Here is a 21,288-nt window from a genome sequence, read left to right on the forward strand (position 1 = left end):
GGACCTTGGAGGTCTTCTAGTCCAACCCCCTGCCTAGGCAGGAAACCCTATACTGTTTCAGACAAATGGCTCTCCAACATCTTCTTAAAGACTTCCAGTGTTGGGGCATTCACAACTTCTGGAGGCAACTTCTGTTCCCCTGATTAATTGTTCTAACTGTCAGGAAATTTCTCCTCAGTTCTAAGTTGCTTCTCTCCTAGATTAGTTTCCACCCATTGCTTCTTGTTCTACCCTCAGGTGCCTTGGAGAATAGTTTGACTCAATACAATACAATACAATACAATAGTAGAGTTGGAAGGGACCTTGGAGGTCTTCTAGTCCAACCCCCTGCCTAGGCAGGAAACCCTATACCGTTTCAGACAAATAGCTATCCAACATCTTCTTAAAGACTTCCAGTGTTGGGGCATTCACAACTTCTGGAGGCAAGCTGTTCCACTGATTAATTGTTCTCACTGTCAGGAAATTTCTCCTCAGTTCTAAGTTGCTTCTCTCCTTGATTAGTTTCCACCCATTGCTTCTTGTTCTACCCTCAGGTGCTTTGGAGAATAGTTTGACTCCCTCTTCTTTGTGGCAACCTCTGAGATATTGGAACAATGCTATCATGTCTCCCCTAGTCCTTCTTTCTCTTAAGCTAAACATACCCAGTTCCTGCAACCGTTCTTCATATGTTTTAGTCTCCAGTCCCCTAATCATCTTTGTTGCTCTTCTCTGCACTCTTTCTAGAGTCTCCACATCTTTTTTACATCGTGGCGACCAGAACTGAATGCAGTATTCCAAGTGTGGCCTTACCAAGGCATTATAAAGTGGTATTAACACTTCACGTGATCTTGATTCTATCCCTCTGTTGATGCAGCCTAGGACTGTGTTGGCTTTTTTGGCAGCTGCTGCACACTGCTGGCTCATATTTAAATGGTTGTCCACTAGGACTCCAAGATCCCTTTCACAGTTACTACTACTGAGCAAGGTATCACCTATACTGTACCTGTGCATTCCGTTTTTGTTGCCTAAATGTAGAACCTTACTCTTTTCACCATTGAATTTCATTTTATTAGATAGTGCCCAATGTTCAAGTTTGTCAAGATCCTTCTGTATCTTAAGCCTATCTTCTGGAGTGTTGGCTATTCCTGCCAGCTTGGTATCATCTGCAAATTTGATGAGTTCCCCATTTATTCCCTCATCCAAATCATTGATGAAGATGTTGAAGAGTACTGGGCCTAAAACAGAGCCTTGGGGTACTCCACTGCATACTTCCCTCCATGTAGATGCAGTTCCATTGAGGACTACACGTTGAGTACGGTTGGTCAGCCAGTTACGAATCCATCTGGTGGTGATGCTGTCTAACCCACATTCTTCTACTTTATCTAGTAGTAGGTTATGGTCTACCTTATCAAAAGCCTTACTGAAGTCCAAGTAAACTATATCAACGGCATTCCTCTGGTCCACTAATTTTGTCACTTTATACAATTGAATCACTGTAAGCTGTTAAGCTGACATTGTTTGTCAGAAGGTCGCAAAAGAGGATCGTATGACCCGAGGACACTGCAACTGTCATAAATATGGACCAGTTGCCGAGCATCCAAATTTTAATCACATGACCATGAGGATGCTGCAATGTTTGTAAGTGTGCAAAACAGTCATAAGTCACTTTTTTCAGAATGCTGTAACTTTGAACAGTCAATAAATGATCTGTTGTAAGTCGAGGACTACCTAGAGCAGGTAGTTATTACAGTCTTTCTCATACCCATATTAAAGGAAGCACAGGAGATAGATAAGTTGAAGTTAATTGCTATAATCAAAGCAAAATCAGATCATAAGAGGAAACGAGTTAAAAATCCTATCATCTGGTTATAAGAATGTTGAAAAAAAAAGACAAAGCATAGTTAAATTCCCTGCACTCAGGCTTTCAGTCCCTCATGCCTGGATTATGGAGATGTGCTCTACATGGGGCTACCCTTGAAGAGCCTTTAAAAGCTACAACTACAGAGTGCAGCAGCATGTGTAGTTTTTTTTTTGGGGGGGCAAGAATGACTCCTGTGTCCAGGAGGAGGGCCTTCTCTGCTGTTGTTCCTGCCCTCTGGAATATCTTGCCCCTCAATGTGAGGTTGTCCCCAACCCTCCTACCTTTTCGTAAAGGCCTGAAGATGTGGCTTTGCCAATCATCTTGGGACCCCAGTGGGGGAACAGTGCAATGGAGCGGGTTGATTGAGTAATAACAGATCCCCCCTCTCTGCCACTCCACCCCACTCCCCATGTGCCTTTAGTTTTAATGTTAGCTTTTAATTTTTTGTGTTTTAGCTTTTATGTAATGGTAAACCACCCAGAATTATGCCTATGGTAAGATGGGCAGCCAATAAATTTTACAAATAAAAATAATTATATGGCAAACAAATAAAAATAACTTTAGAAAAGAAATTGTTATTAAGACGTGATTAAGATTTATCTTATTTTATGATCACACAAACTCTCTTTACAAACCTTCAATTATTAGGTCGGCAGTTGTTTCTAGATCGTCAAACCTGCAGGTGTACTGCCCCTGGTCTTCTGTTCTTACATCTTTAATGATGAGTCTGTGCACTTTGTCAGAGACATCTGTGGAATATCTGCCTCCTATCTGAAGGACCTTTCCATTTCTGTACCACTGGGATTTTGCATTTGGCACAGAGAACTGACATACCAAAGAGCAGGTGAAGCCTTCTTTGAGGGAAGTATCACGGAGATGACGTTCAACAGCAGGTTCTGATAGCAAGTTAAAAATGTGCGTTTTAGAAAACACCAACCCAAAAGCACATCCGATAATTTTCTAATATTTGAGCGATCAAAAAGTGGCACTAATTTTGCACTTACCAATCACATGAAGCTTAGCGCTGGCAATGTGAGGACCGCAGACCACCCTATAATTTGCCTGATCTCCAAGTTGACAATTCCTGATTTTAAGAATATGACGGTCTCCTTCGATTTTGATTTCATACTTCTTGTTTGAGAGCAATCTCTCTGTGCCTTTGTACCAGGTTAGTCTGATTTCTGGATAATTTATTTTAATCTCGCATTCAAAGATGGCATCTTCTTCTGTTAACACAGTCTGATCTTCAATATCTCTGATCAAAGTAACAGGCTGAAAAATAGTTTTCAATATTTTTGAATTTGTGCGGTAAGCACTAATCCCGCTATATAATAACTCTGTAAACAGGCAGCATTAATTACATAGGATTGTAATTGATAAAGCATTAATTACCTCTGTCTGTGTAAGCCTTTGCTGAATGAATGCTACAAGTTCATCAAACTCTTGTTCTTCTCTCCTTGATCTCTCTTTTACTTCAATCTCCTGTTAAAACCAAACCCATGCATTAATATCATTTTTAATGTTCCACTTTATAAACAATATAGACAACACAATGCCAAAACCTTATTAAACTAAAGGAAATATCTATATCCATTTCAGCACTAATTGCTCCACTACATAATGGCTAGGCTTTAACATATTGGAAATGTCAATATTTTGAATATTTTGTTCAAATATAGCACCTTACTCAGAATTATTAAACTGATTTTTCTCTTTGCTTTTTCCTGATTGAAAGCATTAAAACTATTCATGAGTATCTAGTGTTTTAATCCTTGGAGAAAGAACACTGAACAGAAATTGTTTAGTACAGCTTTTTCAGACTGGTGCCCTTCAAATTTCCTCACTTCAATCCCCACATTTTCAAGATAGCTGATTGGAAAAACAGCTGTAGAGAGAATATATATTTTAGTGGTGGGTGGAGATTGTAGCCCACAAACCTAATTATAGATACTAGTTTTGATTAGTAAAGTCCCTTCACAACTAAAACACTTCTGAATCAGATGAACAGTACTCAAAAATCTATATAAAGATTTATATAGATATATGCCTTCTATATAGAGAAAGGTAAAACACTTCCCTCTTATTCATGTGGAATCACTGCAGATTCAAAAGGGAAGAAGAGCTTTATTAACAACTAGTGCTGATAATCCGGTGTTGCCCGGGTATTTATTTATAGGGGGAAAATGTCTGGACCAAATGTAATTTCTAATGTTGGATTACCCCTCTTATCAGAGGGAGCTCCCTTGTGGAGTACTGTGAAGCCATTACCATGGCAACTCCACTGCACTGTACAGTAGAAGTCATTTTAAGGTAGTAAAGTAGAAGCCATTTTAAGGCACAACATGTTGTATTGTAACAAACACACACCCCAAAGGGTGTTAGGGGAGTCCTACCCCCACAGTATTTGTTTCCAGAGAATAAGTCATCTGTGTACAAAGTTTGGTTGAAATTGCTCAAGGCGTTCCAGAGTTATGCTGGAACACACACACACACAGAGACTAGAAAGATTGTAAGAAAATGTTGGGGAGAAACTATTGCAACTGATTTTGATTCAGAATCGATAATAATGCCCATTGCAGAATATTAATTTTAAATGAATAATTTGACTGCTTAAACATTGAGTGCATTTTTAAAGTAACAGAACTATGGTTTGAAATGATTCCTTAATAAAGGAAAATATTGGTGTTTACCAGTCTGTGTGTTTCTTCTGCCTGGCTTTCTTTTAGCATCTCAAATGCTTGTAGGAGACCTCGGAAATCTGTGATTCCATACATGCGGGCATATTTTTCATATTCTTTAGGATCTACATTTTTTAGGAGTTCCATGATATCAATTGCCTGCTCTTCCTCACCTTCCTTCCTTTTTGTTGGGGTTCTGCAGAAGTAAAGAAATTACTTATTAAGCAAATAGACACCAACATCCATTAAACTTACAGCTTGCGTGAAATGATTTATAATTTTTCCAAGATTCTAAGCATCTTCAGCTTAATAAAGTAGGCTTCTTTGCTAAAGGAACTCCTAATGCTCACTTTGATTGCAACCTTATAGATTAACAGAGTTGGACCTACTTCTGTGTTTCATTTTACAACTCAATAAAACTTACAAAATTTTATATAGTAAGACATTTGGAGAGTGTTTTCATTAATTAAAACTTTTAGAATATGTATGAAAATGTTCATTTTTTTTCAATTAATAAGATGCCCAATTTACAAGTGATTCAAGGTGGCTTACAAAGAAGGTTTGAAACATAAGAGGCAAAGATAATAATAAAAAAATACTAGCCATTCCATAAATCATTTTAAAAAATTAAAACACTCCAGTGGTTCACAAATTTCCCTGCTGGAAGGGACAAGTTTCTAAAGAACATCCTAAAGAATAACAGGGATGGGGGCCATATAGATTTTTGTAGGGATATGTTTCCAAAAGCCATGCATGGCATTATAGAAACTGTTTCTGCAGGCTCCCACTATACAACATTGTTGTGTTGATGGGATCTGGAAGACATCAACCCTGTCAGATCTAATATAAGCAGACAACTGAGGAACAGTATCCTGTAAACATCCAAGTCACAAATCTCAAAAGGCCTTATGGAAGTCCATTAGCACCTTGAATTGCATCTGGAAGCCAAATGGCAACCACTAAAATTTGCAGAGTTGAGACCTTTCATAGATGAACAAAGTGCCTTCAAGAAGTGCCTTCATAATAACTTGCACTATCATATTCTGGACCAGATGAAACTTTGAATGGTTTCCCACATGGAATGCATTACTGTAGTGCAAACAAGAGGCGATTAGGGGATGAGTGACATTAAGGGCCTTATAATCCAGGAAAAGATACAACTGGTACATAAAATGATATTAAGCTCCTCCTAACCACCTGTTTTCTTTATCTTTGTGAATTTAAAATGGCATATTCTATGGCACCTCTTTTGAGTATCTCTCACTCTACACTTCTCACACAAACAACCATTTTAAACACAATAACTTCTAGTGTCATCAGCATTAAAGAAAGATGAAGGAATACTTTAAAATGAGCTGAATTATATTTTATTCTCCAACTTCTATTAAAACAAGCTTTCCGTCTCACAGTTTAACATTGTTGAAAAATGTTAACACTTACTTCTTTAATTTTGCTCTTAGATCACCTTCAATAACTTCTTTCTTCCGTTCCTCAACCTGGAGGTTGACGACACTTTCAATTTCACCATGCTCATTAAAAGCCACACATCTATACTGCCCAGAATCAGTTTTCATTGCATCCTTGATTTCCAGCTTGGCCTCATCTCCTCTTTGCTGGATTAGAATGCGGCCTCCTTGATTGAGTTGCCTCCACTTTCCTTTCATCCATTTCACATTGGGCATCGGATCACCACCAACTTTAGCAGTAAAGGTTGCTAAGCTCTCTGTTTGAAAAAAAAGACAGAGGGAAGAAAATGTCAACCGTAGGTTGAAGGAAGAGAATAGTCAACAGATATGGGGAGGAAAATATTTAGAAGCTGGGCTCACTTTCAATTATAGTGATACTTCGAGGTTCAGAGACAAAGTAAAGCCTTCCATCAGTAGGTGCTTTCTTAGCAACTGGTGCAGCTGTGGGTTTTTCTGGAAGGCAAAGCAAAGGAAGGATGTTGGAGAAGTGAAAATGACAATGTTCAAATAAAGTAATACATAGAGATCCCCCCACCAAATTTGAATTCTACAATACCTAAAGAATTTATTATCTATCACTGATGTAATATTGGGGTGGGCATGGCCAGTATGTGATGCATCTGGCCCGTGGGCTGCAAGTTTGACACCCCTGCTCTAGAAAGAGTGCAGAGAAGAGCAACAAAGATGATTACAGGATTGGAGACTAAGAGACATAAAGAACAGTTGCTGAAATTGGGTATGTCTGGTTTGATGAAAAGGACTAGGCGTGACATGATGGCAGTGTTCCAATATCTCAGGGGCAAAGAAGAGGGAGTCAAGCTATTATTCAAAGCATCTGAGGGTGGGACAAGAAGCGAAGTTTGGAAACTAATCAAGGAGAGAAGCAACCTAGAACTGAGAAGAAATTTCCTGATAGTTAGAACAATTAACCAGTTGAAAAACTCCAACACTGCAAGTTTTTAAGAAGAGATTGGACAACCATTTGTCTGAAATGATATAGGGTTTCCTGCCTGGGCAGGGGGTTGGACTAGAAGAGCTCCAAGGCCCCTTCTAACTCTATTCTGTTTTGTTCTGTTCTATTCGATTCTATATATTTTCTCATGCCTTTAATATCTTTCTATTTTTTATTTAATTTTCTGTGTTTTGCATAATGTTGCTTATCTCAAAAGTGAGTGTCATGATAGGTATGTACGCCAGGAAGAAGAAAAAAAAGCACTGACTAAAATTACTGCAAATACAGGGTATGTATTAGAACAGTTTTCTTTGATTTAATTTCAGTCAAACCACTGTAAATTAAGTGTTCCTATTATTAAATGCTACTATTAAGGCATGTCATTTATGCCTATTTCATGTATGCTGCAGTGCATTACATGCCTGACAAAATAATTCACCTTGGCATGTTTATGAAGTCTTGGTAGTAGTTCCTAGGGCTTTGAATTGTTGTTCTCTCTCTAAATATTCAATTTAACTGTACCTTTCACTGCCACTTTTGATTTAGAAGAATCGCTTCCAGCTGCATTTGAGGCCTTGCACACATATTCCGCAGAATCAGTTTTAGTAACTGCTTGGATCTCTAAGAGAGCTGTTCCATTTGCAAAGCTGAAGCTGCATTTGTCAGAGGATCTGAGCTCTCTCCCAGCTTTGAGCCACTGGATCTTAATGGGCTGTGATCCAACTACATGGCAAGCAAGTTGCAGGATCTTGCCTTCATCTATTGTCACTGGTTTAAGAGGTCGATCAAATACCGGAGGTTTTTTAGGTTCTGAAATGTGATAACATTAAGAAAGCAAGAGGAGGAAAGTAGTTAGATTACCATTCATCTTAATTTTTTTAGAAAATACATATCAAGGCAAGAATAATATGATGCAATGAATTAATTCCATTTTCTCAGTACAATTTTTTTTATAGGAAAAAGAATTTTCTGTTTGATATCAAATTGCATTCTGATCTTTAGTGAGCATGTTTTAAGATGATATACAAACTGTTTGATACGCGATATCCACTATCTATCTTTTATGTTAAATGTAACATAAATATTGTCAAGATGAAGGTCATTTTAAATGTGGAAAAAAATGTAGATGGATGAATCCTTCTAGCTGGATCATAGATGGGAGACAGTGAAATGAATTTACATTTTATTGGCATACTGTTATCTATAGATGCAGATGCTGGTGAGTCATAAAAATTGCATGTATGTATGTATGTATGTATGTATGTATGTATGTATGTATGTATGTATTGTGTCACAACCCTTTGTATGCCCAAATATGGGAGGGAACACACTGCTTCCCTTTTCTGTCTTTTGGCTTACTCCAGGAGACCATCCAGGCAGAAAACCATATTTTTAATCTCCCTTTATTTATTTATCAGCACTTAGTGGCTAATACATCTGCCTAATATGTAATACAGCCCAGGTTCAAATCCCAGTAAGGGTATGGCTACCTGATGAGAGCTAAATAGCTTGAAATGGATCTATACTAGTCTCCCTTTATTTATTTATCAGCACAAATACAACACACACACACACACATATATTCATAGATTTTCACGTGTGTAGATCTTGTTGTATTCAGGTCTTTTCCCATGTAATCTCAATCTTACATGGGAAAAGACCCAAATACAGCATTTTCCTCTATTTGCGACAAAAATTTCTAAGTTGAGAATGAAAAATAATACAAAGATTAGTTTTCACTAAAAATGTGTTGCCAAATGTGAGTATGAGTAACAACATTTTTTTAAAAAAAATGAAGAAAGATCATTTTTGCAGAACCCCATCAATCTATTATATAAAATAATTTGTGTGCACCCTTCAAATAGTCTAATGACTGAACATTTTAAGAACTGAAATTGAAATAATTCAGCAGTCCAGCACAATTTTCTGTCATCTTATTGTGCTGCAAGCTGGTATGAAACTATATACAGTATGTAGAATTGTTTTTTGTTATCAAATACATCAGAATTAATGTTCTGATCATTTGGACCCATGGGTAAACCATAGTAGCTCATAAAATAAATATTGTACAGTAGGCCTCTAGGAAAGGAACTAACCTTTAATAACAACGGAGGAAGTACACAGCGTGCTCCCAGCTTCATTAGATACTTTACAGGTATATAAGCCTGCATCAACTGGTCCTGCATTTTTAATGAGCAGCAGAATAGTATTGTTCTCAAAAGCTAGTTCACAGTTAGGGCTTCCATAGATTTCCTGGTTATTTTTGTACCAAGCAACCGTCAGAGGCTGGGTACCAGAAACGCGGCCCTCAAGTTTAAAGCTGTTTCCTTCCGTTTCTTCTACTGTTTCAGATAACTTCTTGGTGAATGTAGGTGGATTCTGTCGCTCTGTCAGAAAGGAAGATAATAGGAAAATAAACTAGTGAGAAAGATGTATTCAGGCAAATGTTTTAAAATTCCATCGATTGTCTTGGGTTATCCTCAAAAGGCTATAAGGTTTGCCACTTTTATGTGGCTAATCAATCAATAATATTTATTCGGACAGTGACTAGCAAAATTTAAAAGACAAAATGAACAAAAACAGAACGAAGCAAATAAATGAAATAATATGTTAACAGCTAGCAAAATAAAAATGCCTCTTTTATGTGGCTAAGGAAAAAAGTGAGATTCATACATATAAATCAAACATACAGTAAAATATATCTTCATAAATTAAAATATTACCAAGAAAGCACAGGTTTTAATCCAACTGAATTCCAAAATATTTTTGGAAGAAACAGAAAGAACATCTTATTTCTTTAGTTTTACTTTTTTCTCTCTCTCACAAACTCCTCATGCATATGTTCAAAACAGAGATACTAATTCTAGAACTTCTCTATGAAGTGGCATACAGTCATGGGAGGGGAACTTCTGATTTCGGTGGCTTTCAATTCTAGTTGTAAGATCATTAGCATTGTATCTCACATCATTACAAATGATGCCCCAGGTCTCATTAGTTTTCTGGCAGGTACCAAAAGTATGCAAATGAGAGTTCTTTAGATAGAAGCCTACACACAATGGAATCTAAATTTTATCTTACTGGTGAAAATTTCCAGTACCTTTAATATTAAGTTGAGCTGTGCAAGATTCTTTTCCAACTTCATTACTAGCATGACATGAATATTTTCCAGAATCTCCTTTGTCAACTTTCAGAATTGTCAAATGAGCTATATTTTCTGTATAGCTGATCTGATGCTTTCCTCCAGTTCGCAATTCACGGTTATCCTTTGACCAAGTAATCTTAATAGGGCGTGTTCCAGAAACACGACACTCAAAATCAGCACTGTCGCCAACAACGGCATCAACACGAGTAATTGGGATGTCAAAGAAGGGTGGCATTTTCCCCTCTAAAATAGGAAGAAGTACAAATAAATTGTTAATTCAGCACATTTAAAAATGTATATCAAATATAAGCTTAAAGCAGGCTAATGAACTGAGCTAATAACTGAGATTTGACATGCCATAAAAGTATCAAAGAAGAGATATGTATTTTTGTCAAACCTGTAAGGATGAGTTTGGCACTACAAGAAGCGGTTCCAATAGCATTGGAGGCTGTGCAAGTATATTGTCCACCAAGACTCATATCAGTTTGTGAAATCTGTAGAACGGCGACTTTATTTAAATATGATATTTGCACGTTGTAGCCGTCTCTTATTTGTGCACCATCTTTATACCAGGTTACTTCCATTGGTTCAGAACCATTAATGCCACAATCCAATGTAATCGGTAAGCCAACAGTCTCATGAATGTCCCTTAATTTTCGTGAAAATGAAGGAGGAAGTTTACGATCTGCAAGAAAACAAATATTGTGCCGCGTTACTGACTCTGAATGGTTTGGATTTGAGTTTGAGCATTATCGAAGGAAATAGAGAGTTCCCCTTGATGTATTCCAGTTTTGGCTTGGACAGCTATTGATTATGGGTGGATTTCTGAATTGATCAGAGGATTCAACTTGATGGACTAAATAGTTCTTTCCAACTCTAGGAGTCTAGGGTCTACCAATGAGATACATATAGCAATAGCGAAAGCACTTAGACCAGTGGGTCTCAACCTTTCTAATGCTGCGACCCTTTAACACAGTTCCTCATGTTGTGGTGACCCCCAACCATAAAATTATTTTATGTTTTTGGTATTTTTTTAAAAAAATACGAGTTTTCCGTGGTCTTAGGTGACCCCTCATTTCATTCATTTATTGAATTTATAGACCGCCCCCTCTCCCCGAAGGGACTCGGGGCGGTGGGGCGACCCCTGTGAAAGGGTCGTTCGACCCCCAAATGGGTCCCGATCCACAGGTTGAGAACCACTGACTTAGACTTATATACCGCTTCATAGTGCTTTTACAGCCCTCTCTAAGTGGTTTCAGCATATTGCGCCCAACAATCTGGGTCCTCTAACTATAGCATAAGACTATCTACAGTGGTAATATATAGACTATATAAATTAATATCCTTAACAAAGGTATAATTAGACAGGATAAAAATGAAACTCTAGCAACTTATCTCACGTTTCAGTGAATTGTGGACATTGCCTTTTCTGACAACTTTAAACACGTTTTGTAGTAGATGACGTAAAAGAAGGGAGACTTATTTTAATGACTTAGTGAATAAAGAGATTCTCTTGAGAAGCTACAGCCAGTAGATGTTAACAAAGTGTATCAACTTACTTGTATTGGCTACAGAAATTTTCCATTGGGAAAGGACAGCTGAAACAGACATATTTTTCCTGTCTCGTGCCTTTCAACAGACTAATAAATAGTATTTCCCAAACTTTGAAAAGCTGGTAGTTATTACTCACCTTGAACAGATAGTAGTGCTGAAGATGCAGCTTCCCCAACACTGTTTTCCGCCTTGCAGATATACTCCCCGCTATCATTGCTCTCCACCTGGCTGAATACTAAAGTGGCCACTTGGTTTTTATAGTGCATTTTAGAAGTACTGGTGGGTCTTAGTTTTGTGTCTCCTTTGTACCATGACACATTGATTTCTGGTGTTCCAGCAATTTGACACTGTAATGATGCAGAATCTCCAACGGTCACTTGTACAGGCTCTAGATTTTGGACAAAGTATGGTGGTTCTATAGAATGAAAGCACAGATTACAAAGTGAGTTTGCTTCCCACAAAACAATCAATAGTTCTGTTAAAATATTCTTTGATATAAGCTACATACGTAAGATTGAGGCAGCTGCCTGAGAGTTATCTTGGCCTGATTCGTTTTCTATGTGGCAAGAATACAGGCCAGCATCTTCTAGTCTGCTGTTAGGGATCTCCAGTATAGCAGATGTTTCTGTAGTGGTAATACTGCATTTCTCTGAATGAGTTAAGTTTATACCATTTTTCCTCCAAGACACTTGAATAGGAGGGGTACCAGTATAGGAACATTCTAAAATTAATTGCTTTCCTTTCTCAACATGGAAGTCATTCAGTTTTTTCACAAATTTCGCCGGTTCTGTAAAAAAAAAAAAAAAGCACAAAATGGGAAATTTGAAGTGGTTTAAAAATGATGGTTGTCTTTCTGTTTAACCCAGAAGACAGAATAATGACAAACCTTTTACAAAGAGATGAGTTGTACAAGAGATTTTGCCAGCTTCATTACTGACAATGCAAGTGTAGTCTCCACTTTGGACAGAGTGAACATCAAACAGCTCCAGTTCAGCAACCGATTCTTCTTGAGATATATTGCATCTATGTCCTGGAACCAATTCAACACTTCCCCTAAACCATTTGACCTCAAGAGGGAGGGTTCCTTTAACGATACTTGTGAATGTTACATTTGCCCCAGATAAAACTTGCAAAGGTTCGGGTTTCTTCAGAAAAGATGGAGGTTCTGTATATACATTAAAAAAAAATAACATTAATGCTAAATGTGCAGATTAAAGAACATAAAAAGCCAACAAGATTTTTAAACAATTATTTTCTTCTAATACATATCTTAATATCAAATTTTTACCTCTAACTATGAAATATGCTTCACATTCGTCAGTTCCAGCTTCGTTGGTTGCTATACAAGTGTAATTTCCAATATCTGACTCTTGAAGAGCGTTCACTTTTAAGGAACATGTGTTATCTGTAAGGGTTGCCTGATATTTTTCTCCAGGTGTGATCTCCTCACCATCACGGAACCAAAAAACAGAGATCGGAGGGGATCCAATGACTTTGCATTCAAGTACACTAGATGAGCCCAAGAAACCCTGTGTTTCTTTCAATGGTTTTGTGAATGAAGGTGGTATAATGCGATCTGTGAGCACAAAATAAAAATTAAATTACAATAAGCAAGGAGGGGTAAGAGGGGGCAAATGACAAAAGCAATATTCTGCCCAGGCAATGCAAGCTTCGCCTTCTTTATACATGGATCTTGATGTTCTAGAAAGGTATAAAAAGTGTGAAACTCACAGTGTAAAGCTGCTTGCAACATTTTGAGGAAAGCAGCAGATACTACGGACATCTCAGATGATAATAATAGAGCTATTAATCAATTTTCTGAGTAACAAATTTGTGCTTTCGTAGTTTAGTGGGGTATTTTTTTGGCATATTATATTTAAGACAGTACTGAGTGCAAACATGCTCTTTCCCTTTAAAAAAGATGTCCCCAACTGTGTAAACAGTACTACATACCAGTGGTGAAATTCAATTTTTTTTTACTATAGATTCTGTGGGCGTGGCTTGGTATGCATGATGTGCGTGGTATGCGTGGCTTGGTGGGCGTGGCAGGGGAAGGATACTGCAAAATCTACATTCCCACCCCACTCTGGGGCCAGCCAGAGGTGGCATTTGCCGGTTCTCCGAACTACTCAAAATTTCCGCTACCGATTCTCCAAAACCTGTCAGAACCTGCTGGATTTCACCCCTGCTACATATTATGAAAAGCAAAACATAACTTGTGAATGGGTATCTAGGAATATTCATTGCTATAACTGATCCTCTGCCAGATATTCAACAATAAGTTCATTTCTAAAGCATTTAGGAATGGTACATGGATGCCTAACATCAGAAGTTAACATATGCAAAACCTGATATGAAAATGCAGAGGAAATACAGAATTGTATTCCCCATGCTAATCCACTAACCTGAAACATGTACAGAAGCTGTACAACGGCTTTGACCAACGCTGTTTTTCACCTCAAATGTATATTCTCCACTATCTTGTAAACTTGCATTCAGAATCTTGAGCACAGATACTTTATTGAAGAAGGTGATTTTGTATTTCTGGTCAGAAGTGAGCTCATATCCATTCTTGAACCATCGAGTAGAAAGCTCAGGTGTTCCAGAAACAGTGCACTCTAAGGCACAAGAATCTCCTGTGGTGACTGTCATTGGTTCTGGTTTCTCTACAATAGTTGCTGGCTCTGGAATGAGATGCAAATCATTGTCACATTAGTGAGCAAGATTATGTAACACATGGCAGCATACTTTGGTTTTATGGTTTAAATCTACTAACCAAGAACTGATATGTTAGCAAAACATTCCTGACTTCCAGCATCATTTTTAATTTGACAGATGTATTTTCCCATGTTGGTTGGCTCTGCATGCACAACTTGAAGGATTGCCACTTTATCTGTGTACGACATCCAGAGGTTGTCACTTTCGTGGATAATTTCTCCTTTGTCTTTCAACCAAAGAACAGAAATGGGCTCAGAGCCTTCAACGGTGGCTTGTAATTCTGCTGGCTCCCCAACAATTGCACTGATATCGTGAAGTTTCTTTGCAAACCTTGGGGGCACTGAAGGCAGGAGAAGAAAATGTGTCAATGCAAAGTAAGAGGAAAAAAAGATGTGAAAAAAAAAGAGCGAGACAACAAGAAGTCATGTACAAACCTTTCAGCGTCACAGAACAAATGCAAGCATCGCTCCCCACATCGTTGACGGCTTTGCAGTGATATTCACCAGTGTCTGCAGCATCAGTGTTCAGAATATGTAGACTAGCAAAGTAATCCTCAGACAAAATCTTGTACTTCTTGCTAGTTCGGATTTCTCTTTTATCCTTATACCATGAAATTTGGAAGGGAGGTGTGCCTTGAAGCACACATTCAAGATGAACATCAACTCCTTTCAAGGATTCCATTGGTTGGGGTGTCTTGCGGAAAACTGGAGGAGCTGTAAAAAACAGAGATTAAAATTTCCATTAAATGTGGAGAATGGATATTAATAAGCACCAAGAAGGTAACGTTGCAGTGAGATGGGAGATTGCATGTATTTGGGATCAAATTTTCCATGCTCAGTTAAACTGATTGGCTTTGGTCTTTAATGGAAAAAAAAATAACCCTGACCACTTCCCCCCATAAATCAGGGGTGTCAAACTCGATTTCATTGAGGGCCGCAATGAAATTGCACTTGTGTTTGACCTTGGGGGGCTGGGGGGCATTGCCAGGGGGCATGGCCACCTTGGCATCACTCATTGAGGCTCCATTTTCAGTCACGACGGCCTCTTGCAGCCCTCTACCAGTGAAAGTGGAGCCCGGGAGGGCCGCAGGTGGGCTGGTCCTTTGCTGTTTCCAGGCCTGCAGGCCAGATCTAAGCACCCCGCGGGACAGCCTTGAGTTTGACACCCCTGCCATAAATGAATGAGAAACAAAGAAAGAACAGATCCTGACCTTTCACTTTTAGGGATGTGGTGCTGCTAGCTCTTCCAGCTGGGTTTTGAGCTTCACAAGTGTAGTCCCCACTGTCTTCAACAGTCAGATTGTGCATTTCAATGACAGCCACAGAATCAACAAAAGACATGCTGTATTTGTCACTGGGATGAATTTGAGTTTCACCTTTGTACCATGCAACATGAATTTCTGATGATCCACCTATCTTGCATTCGTATCTAGTTGAATCATGTTCTTTCACAACTCTGGAAGAATCTAACTTCCTAATAAATCTTGGTGGCTCTGTTGAAGAAAGAGGGGAAATGTATTCACAAGGCAATGTTTAAACAACATTATTTTCATTAAATTTGCAAAATCTCAAGTTGCCGTTGTATATCAACAGAAAAGGCCTACGTATTCCCTTTATGTTAAACTGTGCTATACTTCTATTTCAAATGCTTCTCGCTACTTATGAAATATACATTTTAAAGCTCATTATAAGTACAATAAATGCCCAGTTTCTTTCTTATTATTGCAGATTTTTAGAGCTTAACCATACTTCTGTGGAAAATAAAGCTGCCTAGAATTATGTTCACATAAAAGTAAGATACTCTGTTCAGATGTTGAAGGATAACCAGCTTCTTTATCACCTAGTATATTTCTATATTTTAAGTTTGGAAAGCCTTATAAGCATAAATACCAAACACAAAGCACCAGCTTTCTTATGAAAATTACTTATTTCCATAAACTTACCGGCTGCTGCTTTAAAACGAGGAGCTTATCTACATTAGCATAATTCCCATTTCATTTTTTTTTAAATAACAAAAGGCAACAAAAATGTAGCGAGGCCACATATGTATATGTGTAAGTCAGGGGTGTCCAAACTTGGCAACTTTAAGACTTGTGGACTTCAACTCCCAGAATTCCCCAGCCAGCTCTGCTGAGTTAAAGTCCACAAGTCTTAAAGTTGCCAAGTTTGGACACCCCTGGTGTAAGTATAATTTATACTGTTATGATTTATACTTTTTAGAAATTTACCTTTGAAGCTCAGTTGAGCACCGCAAGCATCCTTTCCAGCACTGTTGCTTGCCAAGCAGGTATAAAGGCCAGCATCACCTTTACCTACTTTAAGAACAGTCAGTGTGGCTGTGTTTTCTATCAATGTAATCTTGTAATTATCACTCGGACGGATCTCTCGGTTATCTTTTGCCCAGGTGATTTTCATGGGCATGGAACCTGTGACATGACACTTGAAAGAACCACTTTCCCCAAGAGCAACATCCACAGGCAAAGGCTTCACGTCAAAGGAAGGTGGTATCATATGTTCTAGAAGGGGCAAAAAAAGAGGGAAATTATATCTGCCTTTTGTCACTTTTTCTTAAGAACAAGCCACAATTCCTTGATGCATCACATCTGTGATCTGATTGTATTCTTTAATATGGCATTGCTAAATATGCCAAGTCTGCATTCAACAAATGACACACCTGAGAGCCGGAGCTTGGCACTGGAGGAAGCCGTTCCAAGAGCATTTTGAGCTGTGCAAGTGTACTGGCCAGAGTGAGCCACCTCTGTTTGTAAGATCTGAAGAGTTGCTACATTATTTAAGAAGGTTGCTTGAATGTTAGTATCGTCCCGCAAGAGCATCCCCTCCTTATACCAAGACACCTGAAGAGGTTCAGAGCCAATGATGCGGCAATCAAAAGCAACAGGAGACCCAATCATTTCTTGTACATCTTTTAGCTTCTTTGTAAACGAAGGTGGAAGTTTACGGTCTGCAAATAGAAATGGCAACGTCTACTATATATGATCCTAAAACACAGTAACATTTTAGGCATATCCTACTAGAGACACAATACCCCGATATAGGTCTTCTTCTTTCTGGAGATGGTGGAATGTAGTCTGACTTCCCAGAAGGGAACAGCAGCATTCCAGAGGACCAAGAGAGAGCAAAGATAGATAGTTTGATTGGGAGAAAGAAGATTAAGATGGCTCCTCCCTAGAAATTCTCAGGATGCATCCTTAATGATGCAAGCAGTTGCTTTAGTTCGGGAAGATTTTTGCTTATAGGCGAGGAACGGTAAAGGACGTTGCTTTGAAACAACTCTCTTGGTTTTTTGGAGCCTGACACCCAATTCATATATGCAAGCATCTGCACATGCACAGAGGCCAACAGAACATTCCAAGGAACAGGAATTCTGTGCACCTTTCCAACCAGATGACCTGCTCTGATTGATGCAATTGTGACTCATGCTGAAATTGTGAGGCCTGGGCAGAGATGAAAAATTGCATAAACCTTCTAGTCCACTAAACATTTAACCCTGCTGCTCCTGTGTGCATGCCAGGATAGCGGAGTAATGCAGCTTTTTTTCCCTGTATTTGCTACATGAGTGGATATTTTATTGTAAAAAAAAAAGTACATGGCACAAAAACATTTGAACCGACAGATGTAGCGAATGATCACCTTTGACAGCTAGCACGGCTGTTGAAGTAGCAAGCCCAGCGCTGTTCTCTATTTTGCAGACATATTCACCAATGTCAGCATTCTCCACCTGGCTGAAAGTAAGTGTCGCTATATTGTTCTTGAAGTGCATTTTGTAAGCCGGAGTAGATCTAAGTTTGGTATCTCCTTTGTACCACGAGACTTTGATTTCTGGAGTTCCAGCTACTTGGCATCGTAAAGACAAAGGCTCTCCGATGATCACCTCCACCCTTTCCAATTCCTTAACAAAGTAAGGTGGCTCTGCAGCAGAAATTAACACCACAGTAAGTACCCAGGTTGTTAAGGTATACCATTAAAATTAATATAAGAGTATTAATATAAGAGTAGCTACTCAAGTCGACAACGCACCTAAGATTGATACCGAGGCATGACATACATCCTCCCCAGCATCATTTGCAACTTCACATGTGTATTCTCCTTCATCTTGTCTGCTACTACTCAGGATTTCCAGGATGCCTGATTTTTCTGTTGTGGTTATATTACATTTTGGAGACTGTGTGAGTTTTGAGCCATTCTTCTTCCACGTCACCAAAAGTGGAGGGGTTCCACTGAATGTGCTTTCTAGAATAATGGAGTTGCCGTGCTCCACGCTGAAATCGCTCAGTTTCTTCACAAATACAGCTGGTTCTAAGAGAGTTTGCAAGAATGGGTCACGTCAAAAACTGTCACGCACATCTGTGAATGTGTGCACGTACATATTTAAATGTATGCCTGCTGCAATGGATATAAAGAGTAGTTGGGGTAGATTAGCGAAGGTAAGGGAATAAGAAATGATACTAAATTATATTTGGGTTTGCAGAAATACCATCCCAAGAAAACATAAACTGACATTTGAAAGAGACACCTATAACAACAGAAAAAGAAAGAGAGAGAGGAGGAGGAGAGAATGAGAGGAAGGCGGGAAAGAAGAAAGAGGTAAGGAGAGGAGAGTGGAAGGGAGAGAAAGAGAAGGAGAGAGGGTAAGAAGGGGAAGAGGAAGAGTAGGAGTAGGAGTAGGGGAGAGGTAAGGGAAGAAGGAAGGGGAAGGAGAGGAGGAAGGAAGGAAGTAGAGAAGGAGGGAGGGAGAGAAGAAACGGAAAATAAGGTGGTGTTACAACAGGCGGAAGGGATGGTAAATAAAGCAACACAAACTGTATACTATAACCTATTAAATGGAATAACAAATGTATAAGAATGACAAATGTAAAGAAGAATAACAATTATGTGAATGTATACATAAAATGGTATGTAAGAGAATGAAAAATAAAAAAAGATACAAAGAGTAGCACTTAAACAAACCTTTCACAAAAAGATGCGTAGTACAAGAACAACTGCCAGCATCATTAGTAACAAGACAGGTGTAATCTCCAGTCTGGAGAGGTCCTACTTCGAACAATTCCAGTTCTGCAGTTGAATCTGTCAAAAGGGTGTCGCACGTTTTCCCAGGGACAAGCTCCCTGCTCCCTTTGAACCAGTTCACTTTGAATGGAGGAGTTCCTCTGATCAGGCTCCTGAATGTTACACTCTTCCCTGGTAAAACCTCCAGCGGATCCGGTGTCTTTGCAAAAGAGGGTGGTTCTAGGTTCACACAATGTTAAAAGTGTTAGTAGCTATGTCAAGTAGGTGGAATATGGATGAAATAAAGATGCCAAGAGTACAAGAGAAATCTATAGAAGAAAGACTCAGAGCCAGTAGCTTGGCTCTCCTATACTGACCTTGTACTGTCAAAAAGGCACTGCATTCGTCAGACCCAGCTACGTTGGCAGCGGTACAGGTATAGGGACCTGTGTCAGAGGTATCTAGAGCATTCACTTTCAAGCTACAGACATTATTTGAAAAGCTGGTTTCATATTTATCCCCACTGAAAATCTCATCGCTTCCATAAAACCAAGCCACGGTCATAGGTAGCGATCCAGCCACTTTGCACTCCAGAACAATGGAGGAGCCCAGCACACCAAAGGTTTCTTTCAATCTTCTTATGAATGAAGGTCGGATGAGGTGTTCTGTTTGGGTAAAGTCACCAAAAGACATGTTTTAAGAGAAGGAAGATGTAACTAGAAGAAAGAAGACGGCAACTGAGAAATGAGAGCTTTGTCTAACCTGAAACATCCACGGAGGAAGTGCAGCTGCTTTTCCCCACTTCATTTTGCACTTCAAAAGTGTAAAGCCCTCGGTCATCCATGTCTGCAGAAAGGACTTTAAGTGTGGCTACTTTATTGGAAAAGGTAATCTGGTGTTTACGGCTGTTGGCCAGCTGTCTTCCATCCTTAAACCATTTGGTGATTAGCTCTGGAGTCCCACCCACGGTGCACTCCAAAGTAAAAGTACTGCCAGCTGTAGCTATCATTGGTTCAGACTTTTCTAGGATCACAGCTGGTTCTGGAGGAAGGGAAACAACCAGTTACACAACTGAGACTGGTAGAATCACTTTCTGCCATGACAAAGAGAGTCAGGATTTATTCTGTAGGAAGGGTTAGGAGCCAATACCAACCTAGAACTTTCAAGTATCCAGCACATTCTCGCATCCCAGCATCATTTTTAATCTGGCAGATGTATTTCCCGCCACTGGCAGCTTCAGCATTTGCAATTTGAAGCATTGCAATGTTGTCTGAAAACGAAATCTGGAGGTTTTCACTCTCTCTGATTATTTCCCCTTTGTCCTTCAGCCACAAAACAGAAATGGGCTGGGAACCTTCCACTACAGCTCGTAAAGCAGTGGGTTCCCCTGTGTAGGTGAAGGTGTCACTCAGTTTCTTAACGAACCGTGGCGGTTCTTTGAGAAAAGATAATGATTCATGAGAAAGAGAGAGAGAAAAAGAAAAAGAAATTTGAGAGTGAGCAAGAAAGAAACTCCCGAAAAGAATTTTCTCCAAACAACAATTTGAGTGAAGACTAACCTTTGAACTTGACAGTGCAAGCACAAGTGTCACTTCCCACCTCGTTGGCGGCTTTGCATTGATATTCTCCTGTGTCAGCAGCTTCAAGGTTGAGGATGTGAACACTGGCACTGAAGTTCTTCATTGTAACTTTGAACTTCTTGCTGCCTCTAATCTGCTTTCTGTCTTTGAACCAGGCAACTTCAAATGGTGGTGTTCCTTCAAGTTCACACTGAAGGATAACATCAGTGCCCTTAAGGGTGTCTACAGGACTGGGCTTCTTGCTAAAAACAGGAGGCTCTATAATGAAAGAGTTATGAGGATACATAATTGATCTTCTGGAAGAGGCTTCTTGAAAACAGAGCTGAGCATCCAGAAACAGAAGAGATATGTT

At 39.1% G+C, this 21,288-nt stretch overlaps 1 protein-coding gene across 1 annotated transcript in view; it reads right to left on the bottom strand.

Annotated features, from left to right (window-relative positions):
* The window catches only part of TTN (titin), a 311,080-nt gene that overhangs the window by 189,152 nt on the left and 100,640 nt on the right, over positions 1-21,288 (bottom strand). Inside the window, exons 80-106 of the mRNA XM_081956298.1 lie at positions 20,916-21,194; positions 20,510-20,791; positions 20,119-20,397; positions 19,734-20,021; positions 19,318-19,596; positions 18,388-18,666; positions 18,001-18,279; positions 17,024-17,311; positions 16,578-16,865; positions 15,561-15,842; positions 14,785-15,063; positions 14,409-14,690; positions 14,038-14,316; positions 12,921-13,208; positions 12,519-12,797; positions 12,141-12,419; positions 11,769-12,047; positions 10,476-10,763; positions 10,034-10,321; positions 9,033-9,323; positions 7,459-7,746; positions 6,345-6,437; positions 5,959-6,241; positions 4,531-4,714; positions 3,233-3,322; positions 2,845-3,112; positions 2,476-2,736 (exon numbers count right to left, since the gene is read on the bottom strand). Coding sequence (XP_081812424.1) covers positions 2,476-2,736; positions 2,845-3,112; positions 3,233-3,322; positions 4,531-4,714; positions 5,959-6,241; positions 6,345-6,437; positions 7,459-7,746; positions 9,033-9,323; positions 10,034-10,321; positions 10,476-10,763; positions 11,769-12,047; positions 12,141-12,419; positions 12,519-12,797; positions 12,921-13,208; positions 14,038-14,316; positions 14,409-14,690; positions 14,785-15,063; positions 15,561-15,842; positions 16,578-16,865; positions 17,024-17,311; positions 18,001-18,279; positions 18,388-18,666; positions 19,318-19,596; positions 19,734-20,021; positions 20,119-20,397; positions 20,510-20,791; positions 20,916-21,194 — 7,122 coding nt within the window. The remainder of the gene's footprint in view (positions 1-2,475; positions 2,737-2,844; positions 3,113-3,232; positions 3,323-4,530; positions 4,715-5,958; positions 6,242-6,344; positions 6,438-7,458; positions 7,747-9,032; positions 9,324-10,033; positions 10,322-10,475; positions 10,764-11,768; positions 12,048-12,140; positions 12,420-12,518; positions 12,798-12,920; positions 13,209-14,037; positions 14,317-14,408; positions 14,691-14,784; positions 15,064-15,560; positions 15,843-16,577; positions 16,866-17,023; positions 17,312-18,000; positions 18,280-18,387; positions 18,667-19,317; positions 19,597-19,733; positions 20,022-20,118; positions 20,398-20,509; positions 20,792-20,915; positions 21,195-21,288) is intronic.

The sequence above is a fragment of the Natrix helvetica genome (genome assembly GCF_964273705.1).
Source record: "Natrix helvetica genome assembly, chromosome: 1".
Classification (NCBI taxonomy): domain Eukaryota; kingdom Metazoa; phylum Chordata; class Lepidosauria; order Squamata; family Natricidae; genus Natrix; species Natrix helvetica.